The sequence below is a fragment of the Garra rufa genome, chromosome 1, assembly GCF_049309525.1.
Source record: "Garra rufa chromosome 1, GarRuf1.0, whole genome shotgun sequence".
Lineage (NCBI taxonomy): Eukaryota > Metazoa > Chordata > Actinopteri > Cypriniformes > Cyprinidae > Garra > Garra rufa.
This window is the reverse complement of record NC_133361.1, coordinates 37902313-37924916: the sequence shown is the minus strand read 5'-3', so window position 1 is coordinate 37924916 and position 22604 is coordinate 37902313. Positions and strand designations below refer to the sequence as shown.

The 22604-nt window shown below is 36.3% G+C and overlaps 1 protein-coding gene and 1 gene segment (V, D, J or C); both read right to left on the bottom strand.

Moving 5' to 3' along the window:
• Positions 1-22604, bottom strand: part of ighd (immunoglobulin heavy constant delta) — a 157922-nt gene that overhangs the window by 48663 nt on the left and 86655 nt on the right. The gene's annotated exons all lie outside the window — the stretch shown is intronic.
• LOC141342308 (Ig mu chain C region membrane-bound form-like) lies at positions 1794-6738 on the bottom strand. The segment is given in 4 exon segments: positions 1794-1963; positions 3836-4123; positions 4213-4503; positions 6720-6738. Coding segments are annotated over 4 exon segments (768 nt in total).

Sequence of the window (22604 nt, the reverse complement as noted above, 5' to 3'; positions counted from 1 at the left end):
AAGGAATTGAGACTCTACAACAACGTGTTATTATTAGTCATGTTCTTTTTTATTAAGACTTACATTCCCTATAACATTTATCATTTTTAGTAAATGTTAAGAAAAGTACTCTATTTTTTACTAAACTTGTTTTTTTTCCTTCAAAGTGATTAAGAGGCAATAAAGTTATGCTACAGAAAGTATTGCATCTTTACCAAGTTAAATTAACTTTTTTTCACAGTTTTGGATTATGCCTTATATGCCTATCAATAAAGTGTAATAAAATAAATCCTTACAGGTTTCGGTTTTAAATTTGAACATTTCAACCTTCTTAAGAATTGTTAGTCATCAACACGAACGCAGTTTCACTTCAGCAGGTGTGAGGAAAAAAAGAGGAAGAAAGAGAGATCTGAAAACAGACGCTCTCGAATAGATCTATTTTTGACATTCTGAAATTCCTTCGAGAATATTTAATCAAATAAACATTCGCCCAGCACATTTGCATATATCATCAGAGCTGAATTTATTAGACATTAAAACTGTGAAGTTTTATTTCAACGCTCTAAATTCTCTGCATGTTTCAAAGGGCATAATTTTGCAAAATGTAATTAAAGAGAATCTCAAGGGCATTCATTAGCAGTAGTAACGTCTACATGTAGAGGATGATGTCACAATTGAATCAGATCACAGAATAAACCATTTTTTAAAACAATTGTATTTTACAGCATGACAATTTGTTTTTTATATATTTGCAGCTCATCATGCATGTTAGAAACTGCACATGGATTGTTCAGTTTACTACTCTTTGGCTATTATTTAAAAAAAAGCCTTGAGTGCTCAACCGTTTGCAGCTGCTGAATGTGAGATATGAATCACCCTTAGAGATTAAATATTCAAATACAACAACCAGAAACCCAGGGGGAAACACAGTAAAATGTGATGTGAAACACATTGCAATGCACATTTGCATTACCCTAAAGTCCAGTTTTTCTAGGAATTTGTGTGCACTTTGAATCAGTCTTAATTTCTGCACAACTAAAAGAACATAAAAAATATTGTAAAAATTATTATTATTTTTTTTTTTACATCTATTTGAAGTATGACCCTCTTCAAAATATATCAATGGTGCTTGAAAGCCTTACTTTGTTAATCTGTTTGATTTAGCAGTTTATTTGAAATCCACAGATGCTTTTGCCCTCATACTTTTAAGCAGCAAACACATCAAGACTGAGGTCATGGCTTATAGATAATATTCTCACTTTTTAATATTTTCTGAGGAATCTCTACTAATATCTGCTGAAAATACAACATAATGTTATTTGTAGAAAAGAAGCCAATATTAAAGAGTAAAATCTCATTTTGACAGAGACATAATAAGATTTTATTGATGTGTGAACATTCAGTACATATTTGTCAGTGTCTTTGAAATGTGTGCCGAGAGGCAAATTACATAGTTTCAACATCTCTGTAAGCCTTTATGTTTTCAAACAAGCTCACAGAAAGAAAGGAACAGACAGAGCAAAGAAGAGACAGAGATGGTTATTTTCCTTTTTGATTTCAAAATAGATTAGACTAACATTTAATTACAGTCACAAAACAAATAAGAAACACTGGAGTCTTCACAAGTTATTTTAACAAATCATCACTGCTTCACCTGGGGGGGGGGGGGGGGGGAAATATATAAAACAATATAATACAATAGATTGTATAAAATCATAATACAATCTAAATTGCAGCATGTATATAACACTAGCATCATGAAGTAAAGTTCCAAAAGGCATCATCTTACTTAAAATGTTCTGCATGTTATTGAGTCAAATTTGTATTACCTTGAAGAAGCTGAGTACAGCGCTGTAGGCCAGAGAAAAGAGGAAGAGGAAGATGAATGAGGTGGCAGTGGACCAGAGACTTCTGAACTCATCCTCGTCCAGAACATCTTTATTGCAGTCCAGAGCAAAGCCATTTTCTGGCTCGGGTGGCTCACCTGAAAGAGAAAACACATGTGCAACATATACATGAAAACATAAATAATACAACATGAATTTAAAGTTCAGTATTATTAGACTTCTAGTTAGTAACACTTCAGCACATGACGGCTTTATGTACTGCATACGTATACACAAGTACATTAATTTGCACACACAACTAAGTGCACATTGAGACAAACATACAGTACATTATAGTTCTGTCTGTTAGACATTGTTAGTGCATTAGAACATACACTTTATAAAAAATATACATAGGCATAGTATTACATGTATGGTATGCTTATCAAGTAACTTACTATTTTTAGTTGACATACTAATAATACAAGTGCATATAAAAATAGTCACATATATCATCTGTATGTTGAATTGTTTGCAAAGGTCAATAATTCATTTGATGGTTATCTTTAGAACTGAATAAGTGGCTTTACTAGAGACAGACAAAAATATTCTCATTTGTCTAAATACTAAGAAAAAACGGGAGCAGAAAGTGAAGCACGACAAGTTTTTGATTAGGAAAACAATTGAGAGCTGGACTATATCATGCAAACACAAATATTTATTGTTTGTAAAACAAAATGGCAGAAATGGCATGTTATATTTGAAGCTAACAGCAGTACAGTAAGCACAGAACAAAACATGAAGAAGCTCAATGAAATTGTTCTGACAATGTTTCCATGTGACCATATTTACTTACATGCAACATGTAAGTAAATATCAGATTAAACATATAGTCATGAGTGTAATTTGACTTGATGTTAGACTCATGTAGTAAAGTGATACACACATACAGATATATGCACAAAAACAACATTGAAGATACTGTACATAATCTGACAAGAGAGCAACAGGACAAAAGCACTGGCACACTGAACAACAGATAAACAATGATAGTTTAGGAATGCTTGCACATTATTTACATGAAAGTACTGGGCATTTACTTTTGCTTGTTGAAGCTTTTGATGGAGATTTTCTATTGCTCATGTTGGCATGTATGACTGCACAGTTGAAGGCGGATTTAGGATCTTGGTTTTTCAGGATGCTGACAACAGACGTGGAGTCCTTTTGATAGATGGGAGCACTGGTTATGCCCTCTATGTAAGGCTTTGTATCCTCTTTCCACATGATGTAGACGTCACCGAGTTTAGGACTGGTGACCTCACAGACCAGCGAGATAGGATCTGTGACTTCCTCACCGTCATGCTTGTAAACGGTAACACTGGGTTCATTTCCATCTGAATTAAAGGAAGTGAAAAAGGTTTCAGTCTAGTCTTTTTGACACTGAAAACATTTCAAACGATCATACAATTTTTTGCCAGGCAATAACATTGTTTTCAAACTTTTAGCATCTATAACTGCACATTGAACCACAAAGTTAAATATAAGTTTCACACTGACTTACCCCCTTTATCAAAATGGATTTTCTCCTGGATATCTTTGTTATTTGTGTCACTGGTGGTGCAGGTGACCATTTCACCATCAAACCATTTTGTTGTATCGACAGTGACATTGATTTTTTTTATAAACTGTGAAACATCACTTGAAAAGCTGGTTTTTCCTGTAGTGATATTTTCAGGGGTTACAGGTACATTCTTCACTTCACATGACACTGAAGCTTTTTCCACTGCCACTTGTATATCTCCAGAAACAACAGCTTGCAAGACAACTTTATCGTTTACAAATATTTCTTTGTTATTGGGTGGCTTCAGTGTCATTGCAAACTTAGCTACAGGGGAGTAAGAAAGTAAATATGATTTAATGTAGCCTATTTGGATTTGTGTGTATGTCTGTAAATCATACACTGGGATCAGTTTGAAGGAATGCATTTTTGTGTGAATTTGAAACAGAAGCAAACAAACAAACAAAGTTACCTTTGAAGTTTGCTGTCTTAAAAATCTGTTCTGTCTGGTATGAAACCTCACAGGTATAGTTAGTATTTGAATTCCAAGTTTCACTGCTGACTTTATAAAGACTGTATGCTGTGTAAAGACCTTCAGTATTTACTTTATAATCCAATTTGGATTTCCGGATTTTGTTATCCTGTTCTTTCATCTGTAGAGTGAGGTTCCTAGGGTAGAAATTCTCAGCAACACACATCACAGATGTACTTATCTCAGTTATTACAGGAACCACACTCAGGGTTGGTTTTTGGGGACTCACTGTAATTAAAACAATTTATCTTTATATACTTATATATCTGGAGAACAACTTAAATTTCATAACAACAGCTGTTTTTGACTGTCTTTACCTTTTCTGAACGGTTCTTTAACGTTGCCTTCTTGGTGCATTGCTTCACAAGTTATATTGCTTTGATTAAATTTCTCTTTGGTAATATTCAAAAGACTGACTTTAAAAGTCTCAACTCCATTTTGTACTGTAGGGTAATCTGTGAAACTACTCAGGTCATTTCCATCCTGATCCTTCCATTTGAACTTAAGAGAAGCGGGTGAAAAACCAGAGGCCAGACAGCCAATAATTTGGGAATCCGAGGAAGATTCACACTGAGACATTGTGAACACATCTGGTTTTTTCTTAAGATCTAAATAAGGGAACAAAAACACATACACCAAAACCACAAGTTATTATAACTGGCATCATTGAACAAAAAAATTAAAAAATAAAAAATAAAATAAAATAGTGACACTTTTTGACAAGAATCTCATATTGACACATATAATATTGTCTGTACTCTTCTTAATTTTTAAAAAATTTCATCTGAATGTTCACATGTGTAAAATGTAGCCATTCAAAACAGTTTTAATCTTTTATTTTATTTTCTCTCTCTCTCTCTCTCTCTCTCTCTCTCTCTCTCTCTCTCTCTTTAATAAATTAGCCTTACATTTTGGTAACACTTTACAATAAGGTTCATTAGTTAACATTAGTTAACCACATTAGTTAACATGAACTAATAATGAACTGCTCTTATACAGCATTTATTAATCTTTGTTAATGTTAATTTCAACATTTACTAATACATTATTAAAATCTTGTTAACGTTAGTTAATGCAGTGTGAATTAACATGAACAAACAATGAACAACTGTATTTCCGTTAACTAACGTTAATGAAGATTAGTAAATACAGTAACAAATGTATTGCTCATGGTTAGTTCATGTTAGTTAGTACATCAACTAATGTTTAACTAATGAACCTTATTGTAAAGTGTTACCCATTTTAGCCATCTTTGCTAGGCTTGAGTAAATTGAGTTCAATAATTAAATAATAATAATAAAATCATTTAATATGAATCCATAGTTTTGTTGTTAGTTAGTTATAGAATAAATTGACTGTCATATGAATCTCTTGTACTGATTCTGCTTTGTCTGTCAGGTTACTGAATTGTTCAAATAATTGACAAAACACAATATTAAATAAAATAGATTTTATATTCTGTTTTATATTAATGTTACATTTAAATAAATATTTACATTTATTTTCCTTAATAACACTTTGGTCGATCAACTTTTGGAGAATTTTAAATGACAGTATTATATAGCACTTTGACCTATGAAATCGTATAAAAAATTATCATAATTGAATCAATTTGTAACTGCAATTTTTAATTTTTTTTTTTAATATGGAGTAGCTATTTCCATGGGTACAAATCCTTATGTTTAAGCATATAATGTTATTCAATAGGGGACTGTGTTCTTCTAATTTGATAGCAACAGCTTTGACAGGACCCTTTTCTATTCTAACATGACAAAGCCTCTGTGTATAAGGCAAGGTTCCAAAAGAAATGATTGATTCACTAAGTGTGGAAGAACTTGACTGGTCTGCAGAAAGCAAAGTCCTAATCCTAACAGACCATCTCTTGTCTTGAGTTAGGGTATGGGTTCCAAAACGGTTGCAGCAGAAAAGGAAACACAATTGATAAATACATGAATTGTTTCCATTTTTGTTGATCTTTTTTGTTGTTTTGTTGTCCCTTTTTCTGTTCTAAAGAAGAGGTGTTCCAATACTTTTGTCCATATGATGTATGTACAAGTCATTGGTGTTTGGTGATGTGTTTTTGGCTCAAGGTCTGTTAAAGTAACACTAGAGGTGTTCAGCTGAGATTATGACTTTACTTTCTGCAGACCAGTCAAGTTCTTTTACACTAACTGAATCATTAATTTATTTTTGAACCTTGCCTTATACACAAAGGAAATTATTAAATCAGTCAAACCTGTTCATCAGAAGTGGGTGTCCCAATACTTTTAGCAATATCGTGTATAATAATAATAATAATAATAATAATAATAATAATAATAATAATAATAATAATAATAATAATAATAATTATAATTATAATTATAATAATTATAATAATAATCAATGTGATATTTTGTCTTATTTTATGCTACACCTGACCTTGCCATTGATAATAAAATCTTACTGTTTGTTACGGTGACTTTGGTGCCGCTTCCCCAGTAGTCGAAAGCCCAGTTACACAATATTCTTTTTATGTTACAGCAGTAAAAAATGCAACTCATAAATGCTCAGTTATCAGTTAAATAACATGCAGCCGATTCGTTGTTTTATCTGAATGCGTACACATTAAATTATTTGAAATTTAATTATTCAGAAATAACGTGAATCTTTGCGTTTCCAGCAAAACTCTAAAGTCCCGACTTTTATTGTCCTAATCGACAAGTGAATCGTCATTTAAATACTGCTTAAATGTAAAAACAACTTTTTGATAAAATCAGCCCTGATTTATACCTGTCACAATTTCTCGTACTTATCAGATTTTGCTTTAGTAGGTTTTTCTTACCTGACGAGACAGTGACCATGGTTCCTTTTCCCCAGTAGTCAAAAGCATTGTCACAATGACAGTTTTACCCATGGATATTGTACAAAAATAGCTATTATGCACGCTCGTATTAATTCATTTTGATGTATTATCCTAACCTACAAATTTGACTGTTTATTCTTTTAATTCAGTCTTTTATTCTTGCAAAACGGACCAGCGGTCTGTGAATTTAGTTTAACTTTTAAGCTTAAAAACAAATGCCAACCTTTCTTAAAAAAAAAAAAAAAAAAAAAAAAAAAAAATAGCTACATTTTACTTCTTACCAGATGTCACTGTGACCGTGTCTTTTCCTCAGTAGTCGAGGGCAGCATAGTCACAGTGATACTTATAAATTTTTTAGCGCACAAAACACTAACGATTTTTAATATTAGCAAACCAGCTACAGTCCTGTTTATCGCATAAATGCAGCAATGTCCATAATCTTTTTATTTCCAGTGGAATAAACATTTCTTTGTTTGGCTCGTATACCTAAACAAAAATCGGATTTCTTACCTGATGGTACAGTCACCGTTGTTCCCTTTCCCCAGTAGTCAAAAGCACCGTCACAGCATGAAGGTTTGTGATAAGAGTCATACTATAACCCTACATTTACACCCCGCCGTGCTATAGCTATCAAAGCGATTAATTTTGAGACATTTTAGTGCATACTTCTGGACATTGTGTATGATTACCGACGCCCCCTTCAATTGTTAGCAACGATAAAATTGTAAATACGTCTGAATGTTACTTTGAGACGAGACTACTTTCCTGATCTAAAAAAAGTGAGTAAAAACGGAATAACAGAAAATTTTAACAATATCAGATAAAACGGTGACTTCGGTTCCTTTCCCCCAGTAGTCAAAGTAGACACAGTGACTGATGCCTTTGAGTTACTAACATAAAACCCACAAGAAGAAGCAATGTTCATGTGATCAAAACTCTAACCCAACATTTGTTATTTTAGTTTTTTTTTTAATTCAGTGAAAACGTCTCTTTAGCATGCCTTTCTGCAGCTGCCCTCTAGTGTAGGTCAGAAATATGATTTAGACTAAATATATAGAACCAATATACTATCCAAAACATGAAGACGCTGATATTAGACAGTATTTTTAGTAGGCTAGGCAAGACAATGCAAGTTTATTTATATAGCGAATTTCATATACAATGGTAATTCCAAATATGCTTTACTTAAAAAGGAATTACAACAATCATAAAAATAATCAAAACAATAAGAGCAGAGAATAAACATTTTAAAATGATAAAAAAAACAATATTTAAAATGAAGGTCCTTGGCCATTGAGTGATTTATAAACACGTAATAATACTTTAAAATCAACTGGGAGTCAGTGTAAAGAGGACTGGTGTGGTATGCTCAGACATACTGCTTTTACACCGCGTTCCAAATTATTATGCAAATGATATCTTACTCTGGTTTTCATAATTAGTCAATGCAAATGACAGTCAGTATAATTTTTAAGTCATCAACCATTAGGGTATAATTCGAATTTTATTGAACAAACCTCCTAATGATAACAGTATTTATTTCAAAAATAAAAAACTGAAAATGCACTGTTCCACATTATTATGCACAACAGAGTTAAAACATTGTATAGGTTGTAAAGAACTGAAAATTTCATTTGCTGAATTTGCAGCATTAGGTGGTTATATTTACTGAAATCAAAAGCTATTTCAATCAAAAACATCCTAACTGGGCAAGTTACATCTTACCATAGGACCCCTTCTTTGATATCGCTATCACAATTCTTGCATCCATTGAATTTGTGAGTTTTTCGAGAGTTTCTGATTGAATTTGTTTGCAGGATGCCAGAATAGCCTCCCAGAGCTGCTGTTTTGATGTGAACTGCCTCCCACCCTCATAGATCTTTTGCTTGAGGATGCTCCAAAGGTTCTCAATCTGGTTGAGGTCAGGGGAGGATGGTGGCCATACCATGAGTTTCTCATCTTTTATGCAGATAGCAGCCAATGACACAGAGGTATTATTTGCAGCATGATATGGTGCATTGTCATGCATGAAGATGATTTTGCTACGGAAGGCACAGTTCTTCTTTTTGTACCATGAAAGAAAGTGGTCAGTCAAAAACTCGACATACTTTGCCGAGGTCATTTTAATACCTTTAGGGATCCTAAAGGGGCCAACCAGCTCTCTCCCTATGATTCCGGCCAAAAACGCCACCTCCTTGTTGTGGTCGCAGCCTTGTTGGGACATGTTCCATCCACTACTCCATCCATCTGGACCATCCAAAGATGCACAACACTCATCAGTAAACAAGACTGTTTGAAAATGAGTCTTCATGTATGTCTGGGCCCACTGCAACCGTTTCTGCTTGTGAGCATTAGTTAGGAGTGGCCGAATAGTAGGTTTATGCACAACTGCAAGCCTCTGGAGGATCCTACACCTTGATGTTCGCGGGACTCCAGAGGCACCAGCAGCTTCAAAAACCTGTTTGCTACTTTGTAATGGCATTTTAGTAGCTGCTCTCTTAATCTGATGAATTTGTCTGGCAGAAACCTTCCTCATTCTGCCTTTACCTGCACGAACCTGTCTGTGCTCTTAATCAGCCACAAATCTCTTCACAGTACAATGATCACGCTTACGTTTTCGTGAAATATCTAATGTTTTCATACCTTGTCCAAAGCATTGCACTATTTGAAGCTTTTCGGCAGCAGAGAGACCTTTTTCTTTCCCATATTGCTTGAAACCTGTGGCCTGCTTAATAATGTGGAACATCCTTCTTAAGTACTTTTCCTTTAATTGGGCTCATTTGGCAAACTATTTATCACAGGTGTCTGAGATTCATTTCAGTGATCCAAAGAGCCATGAGACACAATACCATCCATGAGTTTAATTGAAAAACAAAAAACTGTGTGTTTATGACACTTACATCCAATTTGCATAATAATTTGGAACGCGGTGTAGTAATAATTACGGAGAGCAGCCTTCTGTATGAAGTGTCTAATGGCTATGGTCTTTTTGGGCAGGCCGGTGAAGAGACCATTACTATAGTCCACCACGAGTTTCTCCAAGTCTTGACTGGAAGCATCTAATTCTCGCAGTGTTTTTTTTTTTTTTTTTTTTTTTTTTTGAGATCATAATATGCTGATTTGGTTATTACTTTGACATTGACTATGGAAACTAAGGTTGGACTCCAGAATAACAACATTCTTGACTTGATTTTTTTGTTGTTGTTTGACCCCTAGAGTTAAGTGATGCATTCACCTTGAAAAATTCATCTTTTCAATGCAATGATTTCAGTTTTCTCTTTGCTTAACTGAAGACTGTTTTTCATCAATGCATTGGCAGAGGGAGTCAATAGTTATGTTTCCATCTAAAAATGCGAATTTAACTTGCAAGCAGCGTTTCCATCCAAGGCAAGGCAAGGCAAGGCAAATTTTATTTCTAAAGCACGTTTACAACAGCGACTGCTGACCAAAGTGCTGTACAATTCAAACATAACTTCACAAAACAATATTCAACAATTTCAATGCATAAATAACACACATGCATTCACTTATACTTAAATAAAAACAAATAGCTAAAGAATAAAAATATGTCTTAAGATGAGATTTGAAGCTTACAATATCTGGAGACAACCTAATATATGCTGGTAAATCGTTCCATAATCTAGGGGCAGCAATCGAGAAGGCACGATCACCTTTTAATTTCAGACGTGATCGAGGCACGAAAATGAACCTACTATCTGAAAACCGTAATGTTCTACCACAGTTTCAGATAGTGCGCCTAACTGATTGTTAGTCAAAGTAATAGAGGCAGGTGGGCCAAAAACTACAATCTCAGATTTGGAGTCATTCAATGTAAAAAAAATTGCAGCCAGCCAGGATCTAACCTCGGTCAGACAATTTAGCAAAGGAAGTATGTTGCAATTGTCCTTATGGTTTAGCGGAAAATAAACCTGCGTGTCATATGCATACAAATGATAAGGAATATTATATTTCTGAAAAAATACGACCCAAAGGAAGCAGATATAATTAAAATAACAACGGACCCAGAATAGAACCCTGAGGCACACCACAATTAAAAGGAACTGAAGAGTCGATTTTATCGACAAAATAATGCAGGAACTTTTCACAAATTGTGGTAGAGGCATCAGGAAATAAAAGAGTAGAAGGATTTAAAACCTGATCAATAGTGTTAAACAAAATCTTAGGACTGTGAGCATGTTTTGTAATCAAACTAGCAAAATAACTTTCCCTGGCAGTCTTGACTGAGTGCTGATAATTTGTCATACAGTCTCTCATGATATCATATGAGACTTGGAGCTTATCCTTCTTCCACTTTCTTTCAGCCTTCCTCCATTCCTGTCTAGAAGTCCTAGTAACATTATTAAGCCATGGTTTCACCAGAAGTTCATAATTTTAAAAGGGGCAAACGAGTCCAAAACATTGTTACAGTGAAAATTGAATTGAGAAAGCTGCTCAGCCACAGACAGATCTAAAAAGGAAGTCATGACGGGGCAAATGTCACTCGAAAATGCATCTGCAAACAAACACGTAGAAGAGTTCACAGAACGAATTTAGCGACCACAGGGTATAGAATCAGCCATTAGAATATTAAGAACCGAGTTAAACAATACTGGTTTATGGTCGGAGAGAAAGAAGTCATCAATTTGCAAATTTAAAACTGAAAACCCCAATGACAAAACCAGATCTAATCAGTGACCCTTAGCATGTGTAGGCTTAAACACAGACAAAACCAAATTAAAAGAGTCAATAATTTGAAGAAACTCATTAACCAGGGGATGAGAGGGACAACACACATGAATATTGAAATCTCCTAAAATTAGCAGTTTGTCATAAAAAGGAACCAGAGATGCCCCACCTGAAAGTGATCAAAATTTTTTCAAACACCTTTTTGATGTAGTAGCTCAAGAGACAGAGGGAGTTCTAATTTTAGGGGGGGATTTTAATGTAGTATTAAACCCGAAACTGGATACCACCAGCCACTGTAATAGAAAAAGACAAATTTCAAAGTGAGTTAGGAACCTCATGGAAGATCTTGGCCTAATTGACGTGTGGAGAGAGATTCACCCACTATCCAGAGATTATACTCATTATTCAGTGCCACATAAAGTCCACTCGCGAATTGATTATTTTTTGATAAGTAAAGAAGATCAACATAAAGTGAAAGAATGTGAAATTGGTGTAGCAGATTTATCAGACCATAGTGTAATAAAATTAAAAATAGACATGAACACTCGAAAAAAGAACACATTGTGGAGACTTAATGTAGGAATATTAAATAATAAGGAAATAGTTAAACAAATAAAAAATGATATTAAATTATATAAGGAGGAGAATGATAAAGGAGATGTTAGCCCCATTTTTGTATGGGACGCTGCTAAGGCAGTTATAAGGGGGAAAATAATAGCAATGACTGCAGCTTTTAAAAAAGCCAGATTAGCAACATATGATAACCTAGTTAAAGAATTACAAACTCTAGAACACAGACATAAAAATAAACAGGACCAAGAGATACATAAACAAATGAGAGAAATAAGGGGAAAGATAAATGATATTTTGAAAAGTGAGTTAGAGAAAAAGTTGAGATACACAAAGCAATCTTATTACGAGTCTGGCCCTAAAAGTACAAAGAAACAACGATTAAAGAAACAACAGACGTTGAATACGGTCTACAAAATTCAGGATCCTAAGATGAAGCAATTAGTATATGAACCAGAAAAGATAGAAACTATTTTTGAGAAGTATTATAAATCACTATATTCTCAACCCCCAGCTGTAAATATAGAAAAGATGAAAACATTTCTGGACACACTAGATCTACCCACAATTGGCACAATACAAAATAAATTCCTCACTGCACCAATCATGATGGAAGAAATAGATAAAGCGATAAGTGGACTAAAAAACAATAAATCTCCAGGCAGTGACGGCCTCCCATCTGAATGGTACAAGATTTTTAGAGAGGATTTAAAACCAATCTTGTTAAGATCTTTAAATGAGACTCTTAAAGAAGGCAAACTCCCCCCATCATGGAGGGACGCTGTCATAACAGTAATCCCAAAAGAGGGTAAAAATAAAGAACTTTGTGATTCATATAGACCAATCTCAATATTAAATGTGGACTATAAACTATATACTTCAATTCTCTGTAAAAGGATTGAAACATTTTTACCCGACCTAATTGATGAGGACCAAACTGGTTTTATCAAGAACCGACAAACACATGATAACATAAGGAGAACACTACATGTCATAGATAAAATTACAGAGAACCATGAATGTGCAGCTATTTTGAGCCTTGATGCAGAAAAGGCATTTGATAGTGTCAATTGGGCCTTTCTGTACCAGGTGCTTGAACGATTTGGTTTTAGTGAAAACTCAATACAGTGTATTAGAACAATTTATTCAGATCCAAGAGCCAGAATTAAGGTAAATGGAAATTTGACAGCCAGTTTTAATTTATATAGGGGTACGAGACAGGGCTGTTGTTTAAGCCCTACTCTTTTTGCTCTTTACATCGAGCCTTTGGCTCAAGCAGTTAGGCAAAGTGAGAACTTGAGTGGGATAAGAATTGGAGGAGAACATCATGTAATTGGGTTGTTTGCTGATGATGTAATTATCTATCTTAGGGAGCCTGGAACTGCTCTCCCTGTACTTATGAATCTACTGCTAGAGTTTGGTAAATTATCTGGTTATAAGATAAATGTTTCAAAAACTCAGGTTTTAACATTTAATTTCTCCCCTTCACAATTAATTAGGCAAACTTGTAATCTAAAATGGGAGGCAAAATATATTAAATATCTTGGGGTAATTCTGACCAAAGAATATTCAGAACTCTATCATAAAAATTATAATATCATTAATAAAAACATCCAAAGAGATATCGAGAGATGGTCAACTCTACCTATGGAATTTAGTTCAAGAATAGAGGTAGTGAAAATGAATATTGTTCCGAGATTACTGTATCTTTTTCAGGCTCTGCCGGTAATGATTCCTAAGAATCAGTTCAGGGCTTGGGACAAGACAATTTCAAGATTTGTCTGGGAAGGGAAAAAACCTCGAATAAAATACACAACGTTACAGCTAGCAAAAGACAAAGGAGGGCTAGCCTTGCCAAATCTACTGGAATATTTTTATGCAGCACAAATTAGGTCTTGTGTTTGCTGGTGTAACCCTAGTTTTACGTCTAAATGGAAAAATATAGAACAGACAAGCCAGGGACTGCCTATACAATGTCTTTTAGGTGACAAAGAAAAATTCTTAGCCCTAAAAAATAACCTCAAATAACAGTTAACACACTTGAGGTGTGGTTCAAATTGGTCGAGCGGTATAACCTACAAAACCAGATTATATTGCTGAGATGGGTGTCTTTTGACCATAATTTTAAACCAGGGCTTTTTGATGCTGGTTTCAAAAGATGGGCAAACAAAGGTTTAACTGCATTGTGCACTTTCGTTGCACAAAAACAATTCAAAAGTTTTTCAGAGTTAAAACACAATTATAATTTGGATAATAAAGATTTTTATCGTTATTTACAAATTCGGGATTATTTTGAAAGAGAATATAAAAGAATGGGTACTACTGAATTGAACAAGTTAGTAAAATTGATAACTGAATCCTACACAAGGAATAATCCTAAAATAATTTCTTCTTTCTACCTGGCCCTGAGGGAGAGTGGAAAAGACTCATCTAGCTATATTAAGCAGAAATGGGAAAAAGAATTAGAGGAAGAAATTCCAAATGAAAAATGGTATTTTTCCTGTAAGTCACAACATACAATTACCTGCTCACGGAGGTGGAAAGAGTTTGCATGGAAAAATTTGGTGCGTTTTTTCATTACTCCTAAAATTAAAAGTAAACAATTATCTACATCACAACTATGCTGGAGGATGTGCGGTCAGGTCGATGTTGACCATTTTCATATTTTCTGGAGTTGTACAAAGATATTACCTTTTTGGAACATGGTTTTATCGGAGTTTAAAAAGATCTTAGGATATGAAGTACCAAGAGATTTTATAACATTGTATCTTGGAAATTTTGCAGACATTGTGTTGAAAAAAGATGTGTATCTTGTAAATATATTAAGTGTAGCATGTAAGAAGAGCATCACCAGGCATTGGTATAAGCAAGACACCCCCTCACTTGGTGAATGGATAGAAATTGTTAAAGAAATATGTAATATGGAAGAATTGACTTTTATTTTGAGACTCAAAAAGGACTTGTTTCTAAAATATTGGAAGAAATGGACTGAATACTGTAATATAAACAACCACTGAATATAAATAATGTACAAGTACAAATTAGAATTTTATGCATACTTGTTAAAAAACAGAATGTATACCCCCTACTGTATTTGTTTTATTTGGATTTTTTTTTGTTTCTTTCTTTTCCTTTGATCTAAAAATGTTCCATAAAAAATAAAGTAAAAAAAAAAAAAAAAAAAAAGGAACCAGAGAAGATAAGAATTCAGAAAATTCATTGTCAGTGCCAAACTTAAGTAGTTGAACTTCAAAACTACTGAAGTAGTCCACAGGTAGTAACCGGCACTTAAATCTGTGCCTACCTTACGTTACATCATCAGTGCGAGTCCATAGTTCCAGAAACCAGATACGATTCAGCTGTTGATCGATTTATTTAAGGTAACTAGCCTAGTAAAGGTGTATTGTTTTATTTTGCATGCTTAAAAACTAAAGGTTAAGTCGGTCGTTTAGACACACTCGTTAACGTGACCAGTGTAAGCCAGCGGCTGCTTTGAAAACAGATAGTGTTTCCAAAGATTCTGTCTTGTGTTAGCCACAATGTCCTGTATATTGGCCAAAATGAAGAACGAATTCTGTTCATTGCCATGTTTTTGTTTAACAACGCTGGGTCTAGCTCCCACTTAGCACTGACCCTGCCTTTATTATTATAGCTTTATGTAATGATGATAGACCTCGCGAGAACTCAGTGTATGAATAAGGGTGTGTTTGTACTAACCATTTGTGCAACTGGATGCAGTGTTTAATTAAAACACACTAATCATTTTCCTTGCATTTTTCAGGATTTAACACTATGGAACAACATCTGGATGACAGATACAGACCTCTTCATTCACATTAATCTTTATCTCTTTTCTGTACCTTACCTTTATGCATTTTTTTATGTAATCAACATTCATTTACTTTTTTAAAATATTATATTATTGTGATTAACCATGTTTAATTTTATGTTGAGCAGTGATGTAAAAATCTTTGAGATTACAATACACAAGATGATGTTGGTTAGCAGATGTTAGGTTAGCAAAATTGGGTTAGGTTATTGTATTTGCTTCAGTATTACCAGTTGTGAAATTTGCTGGTCATTCAGACAGACTGATCATAAAAAGGAATGCACCAAAGATTATTCAGTATACTTCATTCAAGTTCTGACTTGTTTTGAATGTTTCAATTCTGACATAAAACCAGAACATTTACCAATGCATAAAAAAGCTTTATGCCTTAACAAATATTAAGTCATAGGGTACCATTCTAAAAGAAATGTAGTAATAATGCATGACTTAAATCAGTTGAAACTGTCAAAATGGATGGGTTGCAGCATGACTGTTTTGAAAGAGTTACAGTTCCAAATGAAACTTCTAGATTCACATCACAATTTGTGGCAGAGGTTGAATTAGGAGCAGCTACTTGTACATCATAAGCCTCACAATTCTGAAATAAATAGTATCTGCAGGCTGCAACGTAAACAATCTTAAATTAAATGTACATGGTTTACAATGTGTGTATGTTATTACATCGTCATCAACTCAATGTGTGCCATCGTAGGATTTGAGACACAAGACAAGTTTTGCTCTTACAGCTCTTTCCTGTTTTCAATAAAAAAACAAAACCACAAGAGACTGCTTGAAAAATATCCAAATAGATCATTTTCATTTTCTATTTAATTACATGTCCCATCTGTAAAAACCTTATTTTATACTTTATATTGAGTTTATAATTTTAATATCTTTATGCGGTATGTTATCCACGTGAATGATTCTTTATTAAATAAACATAACAATCGATAAATATTAAAATCTAATACACTCTGAGCAGCTGCTGGCTTACACTGGTCACGTTAACGAGTGTCTAAACGACCGATTTTTAAGTAAGCATGCAGTATAAAACAAAATGAGACGATCAACAGCTGAATCTGGATTCTGGAACTATGGACTCGCGCTGATGATGTAAGGTAAGGTAGGCACGCCCACAGCGGGTTATGATTGGTCGATCGGCAGGCTCAAATCTGATCGGCTAAAGTGTACGAGTGACCCCCGTGGTAGGAGTTCTCTGCCAGGAAAGTCTCAAAAACACGCACGCAAGTCTAAAAAATGCACACGCAAAAAAGGCTATTCGTACATTCACAGTCCGGGATACACTCGTGATTTTTAAACATTCAAAATTGTTGTACACAGTTGTAAATTTGTGAATTGTGTTTTGCAATTTGTGAAACGTATTTTATGAATTTATATTCTTATTTTTTGCACGTGAATTGGTTTTTGTGAATATATATATATATATATTTTTCATGCACGTGAATTGGGACACGCATGTGTGCATCGTGTCTTTTGTGTGAATTATTAATGAGACTAATTTGCTTCCATACGGCTCACACTCCTCGTGTGATGAATGAAATCGGACTCCTGTGGCGGATCTGTGATGCGACTGTTGAGCAGCTGAGTTCAGTTTTTAATTGCACTGTTTGTTCTCTAACTGAACTAAATGATTTTTATTACTATAAAAAAAAAAATCTAAATGTGGTGGTCAAGTGACAAAACTGGTGAAGGAAACATTTCAGAATGACCAATACAACATTTCTGATGCTGTGCAACAAGATGGGTCGTAGTCGAGTTATCCCGTTCCATCGTGCAGTCACATGATGTTTTTAATACGCATGGAGGAATTTATTCGGTAAAAGTGTTTCCATCGTAGTTTATGCACATTTTTCCTTTTTTTATAAAAAGTTTATCCTACTCAGTTGTGCGCATAAAGTTTTTAATGCGCATTTTCAGAATGTATGCGCATTTTGGCGTTTCCATCCAGAGATTCCCTTTCGAAGGGAACTCTCACTGCGTCCTCTAGAGGGCGCTTTGGGGGGAACGCCGCAGCGTGACTCGTGTCTAAAGAATACACAGAAAAACTACATGAAATGGCCAGCGACAGCGTATGACGTCACCGCGGTGCTCACGTCGCTGCCGCTGCGTCACTACCGGGCGACCATAACATAAAAGGGCGCCGGTGCAACACAATACATCTTCACTGTCTTCAGCTTCTCTTTGTCTAGGAGTGCATGTATTCTCTTACCGGAGGCCTGCGTGTGACGTGTGTGGTAATCTGATACCCGCACTTTCACACGGTACGAGCTGTGCGGTGAGAACGCAAGCAACATCAGCTCTTGAGAGAGTAGAATGCAATCGGTGAATTCATTGCTTGTTTGTAAACAAGAGGCACGCTCTCATACCCACTTGCATGTGGGTGTGGTAATAACAGCATGTCCGGCTCCCGAGGGAACTAGATGTGCTCATTGCGAAAACGCATTCGCAAAGGAGGGAGGTGAGTTTCTCTGTTCCTCATTTTGCATGAGTGCGTATGCCTCTCGCGGCATTAACAAACGCATTTGCGGCGTCACCAACGGCTCTTGCTTGTTTTATTCGTGAGGGAATTTTGAACGCTAAATGGGTGGAGTATGTTTGGTTTCCGCGGGAGCCGAATATGTGCTGCGCATTGCGATTGTGGAATTAATTAACTGCCAAAAAAAAAAAAATAAATTCCTATGACTAGTTCAGCCATAATTATGGCAGAACAGCATTATTAACTACAAGCTGTCTGAGGCTAGTTGTGTGTTAATTCCTCCCACTTTTTCAGGGTCTGGAGGCTTTTAGTCATTTTCACTTCTGGTGGTCCTCCTACACACACAGTAATCTGAGGATGTCTGTGTGTTGGCTTACTAACTGCTCCCCTTTCGGGGTTTTTAAGCAGTTCTCTTTAAGCTCTTGCCTAGATGGCGCTGTCTCCCCTGTTAAGGTTTTAAGTTGACAGCCCACTCTGTTAATCGGGGCTGCTTCTAGGAGGACTAACCGGAAGTCTCCCACTGATCTGTTAGTCTTCCCAGGCTCATTGGCTTCATTTTCTGAACCGGATTTTAACTCCTTAAACAGGTTTTGTTTAAGTTTGAGTTTAATCGTTTAATCAGGTCATTTATGGGTGAGTACAATCCATTTTTTCTTTTAATAGAAGAAAAGGAACTTAATACTGTCTCAGGCCTGTGTGTTGTGTTTTTGGTTTCAGGAAAAAGAATGACGAGTCTTCGGCGGATGCTCCCCCTCTGATCCTATGGATTATGGTTATGGCAGTGTTCGTCCTCTCCACGCCACAGGTTGTGCGGTAAACCACCCTTACAGCATATGTTAGACATAGGACTTATGTCCTCTTCAAGGTAAGCTCCCTAAGTTTCTTTCTTAGGACTGCCCATGGCATGTTTAACGCTGTCCTTTGCAGGCCTTTTCTGAGAATCCCTTTTCCAGACCCTCTCTGTGGACTCCAGATCTGGGAGTAATCTCATCAGCTGAAGGTTCTTCCAGTACCTCCTGAGTTTTTGTCTCCAAGGAGCAATTTCTCAGTCCTCCAGTTCCTGCTCCGGGAAATGTATGTCCTGTTGAGACAGGAACATAAGTCCACTTAGACTGGTGTCGGTCGATCCCCCTGTTAGCCCAAGGGCATGGTCGGTTCGACCTAAGTAGTACTCCCCTTTCTGCGGAAAGGGTTTATTCAGAGTACCGCTTTCGCTGCCAAAACCAGGTTTTCCTCCCGGTCATCTGGGTTAGGAGCTTGTCCTTCTTGTCCAGGCTGATTCTCACTCTTCAGGCCTCACGCACGAGCTGGGCTCTCCCCTTTCCGAGGAAAGGGTCCCTAATGAGTGCCCCCTCGGCTGGATGGGCGTTCCTCCCTGGCCTTCAGGGTTAGGAGTCTGTCCTCATGACTTACAGGAGCTTTACCACAGGCCTGTGTGAACCACAAGAATCCCCTTCGTGTCCTCTCCTTAGTGAACCACAGGATTCCCCTGGACCCTGTTTAAGTGACCTAGAGGAACTTCCTCTTTTAGCCTCTTGTTTCCATGGAAACAGAGCTTCTCTAACCTGTTGAGACAGGAGTTCGCTTAAATGGAGTGCCAGCAGGCCACCCCCCTTTAACATTATGCCTGTGGGCGGAGGAAGGGCTCGCTACAGACTCGGAACAACTAAAGGATGCTCCCTTTTCTGCGGAAAATGTTTATTTTGAGCGGCGCAAGGTGGCCAACTTTCCAATGATGGGTTTAGGATTCTAGTTCACCTATGTGAACGCTCCCCTTTCTGCGGAAAGGGTTTTACTAACTGAGTGTCACTCTGTGACTCATCTCAAGCCACCTCATTTTAGCCTGAGGGCTGGGGTAAAGCTTGATGTAGAATCCACACCCAGGTTGACGGATGCTCCCCTCTCTGTGGAAAGGGCTTGAGCATCTTTCGGTGTCAAAAACCTCGAAAGCTGGCACCTTAGGGTCGATTCTCGCTCCTCAGGCCTCATTTCACTTCCCTTTCCAAGGAAAGGTTTTAAGAAGTGTCAAACCGTTTGGACGGTTTTTCCCCCTGGTCTCAGGGCTAGGAAGCTGTCCTCATGATTTAATTCTGGAGCTCCCAGGATTCTATAAGGCACCCAGTGCTCCCCTTTCTGAGGAAAGGGTCCTTTAGAGCATAAGAACTCGCGTTCCTCCACGTGCGCAGGGTTCTGGAACCGACCTTATAGCTCCCCTACTGTCTAGGGTTCCCTTCAGAGCCCCATCCCCGGGCGGAAAGTCTTCCTCCCTTCTTAGGGTTGGGAGTCTACCCTGGGTAGACTTTGAGAGTAACTAACCTTCTACGAGGACGTTGGCATACCCCCTTTCTCAAGGGTTTACTAAAACAGAGCACCACTCCTTGGTGGCCAAGTTTTCCACCCTGTACTTCAGGGTTAGGAGCTTAACCTTCATACTTCAGGTTTTTACTCTCCAGCCTTGTAATCTGGATGTATGCTCCCCTCTACGAAGGGTAACAGTGAGAGCTTTCGCTCCTGTCGGGTTACGCCAGCTCCCCTTCTTTAGAAGGGTCCTCTATGAGCGCCAACCCACCTTCATGGGACTACCTGACCTTTACAGGCTGTGTGGACCGGGCCGTGCACGCTCCCCCTTCTCATTAAGGGTTTCCTGTGAGAAGTGCCCCCTTCTGGAGGGCGATCCTCCCTGTGGATCAGGGTTAGGAATTTGTCCTCTACTATCGTCCACTATTTCAGGATGGTCTCAGCTCCATGGTTATCTCTGTTGACAGATAGCTTGCGAGCTTCTGTCCGGAGTAGGGTGCAGCATTGCTCCCCTCATCTGAGGGTTATCCCCTTCTTCCGTCTCTTTAGATGGCATGGAGCTGGTAGTGAAACCCCCTAGGAAAATACTCTCCTTAAATCCGATCATTTCGGTAAGTGTCCCACGCTACGCCTGGGCATCTTTCATAAAATCCACAAGAGTGGTAAGTGCACAGACATCTGGGTACTTCTATAAAATTATATATTATTGTCAGCTGTGGCTTTATGTCCCATTTTACTCCTTTGTTGCATGGTGTCTACATACGTGGACAGTTAAACAATTTTTTTATAAAACTGAATTTTATAAAAATGAAAATGGATTTCAATTTTAGCATCATATTAAAATAATAAAAAGAATCATAAAAAAATCTAAATAATGTTTTCCATTATTCATGCATTAAAGGGTTAAACAACATCTAATTAAACAAAATACTTGTATTTAAACCATGTGAAACTGAAAAGATACTGTGCACCCAAACTAATTATGCAGAACCAGTGGCCAGTGTCCAGTCAATTAACACAATGTGAGGGTTGGTTAATGATGGCAAAGTATTTATTTTGGGTGATTATCCCTTTAAGGCTTTATTGTTATGATTTATAATTTGGATGGTATGATCAAAGTTTACATAAATGGACATGTGTGAACTTAACCTATATTTAGTTTTTTTTTCTCATTTTAGGGACATCTGAAAGAATATATATAGCCTTATAGTTTGCATAAATGGGCATGTATGACCTTATGTATATTATATTTACATATTTGGAATGAGCCTTATAATTGTAAAATAAACCATGGTATAGCATTAATAAAGTGTTTGCAAAGTAAACCTTCATATATAACAAACACCAAATTATTGACAGAATTTTCATTTTCTGGTTAACTATCAATTTAAAATACACACTAAATACAATTAAATTCACTTCATGCAGCAAATTACACAATTTTTCATATCACATGCCTCTTAACACTGTTGTACATTGTTGTCATTTAATGTCTGTTATAAAGCCCTTTATTTACTTTTGTTTGTGTGTTGTAAAAAAGCAAAAAGACTATACAGATGACGGTAGTTTGTGCCAAACTGTAGTACAGTCTATATTGTAATGTCATATAAGAGATTAGGTTTTTTGTGCTGTTTTTGATTGTTTCATTATTTGAAAAATAATGACAGAAAAAAAAAATACTCTAGATGTACTATTGTGATCATTCATTTCCAGATGCTTCTGAGCTTTTTGTAATGGGTTAAAATACTGTGCCCCTGTAATACACAGAGAGACAGTCCATAACAAAAACAAACACCCTGGTATCATAGCACATGCTTTAGGACTTTAGGATGATTATTACATTTTTATTCTGACTTTTCAATTTAGTATTGCCTTTTCTATTTAGGGGCCAAGCACCGAAGGTTCTTAGGCACCTATTGTATCCGTTGGCATTCTTATTCTTCTTCTTCTTCCGTTTCTTCCGCCGCAAGTCTATGGCAGCCCA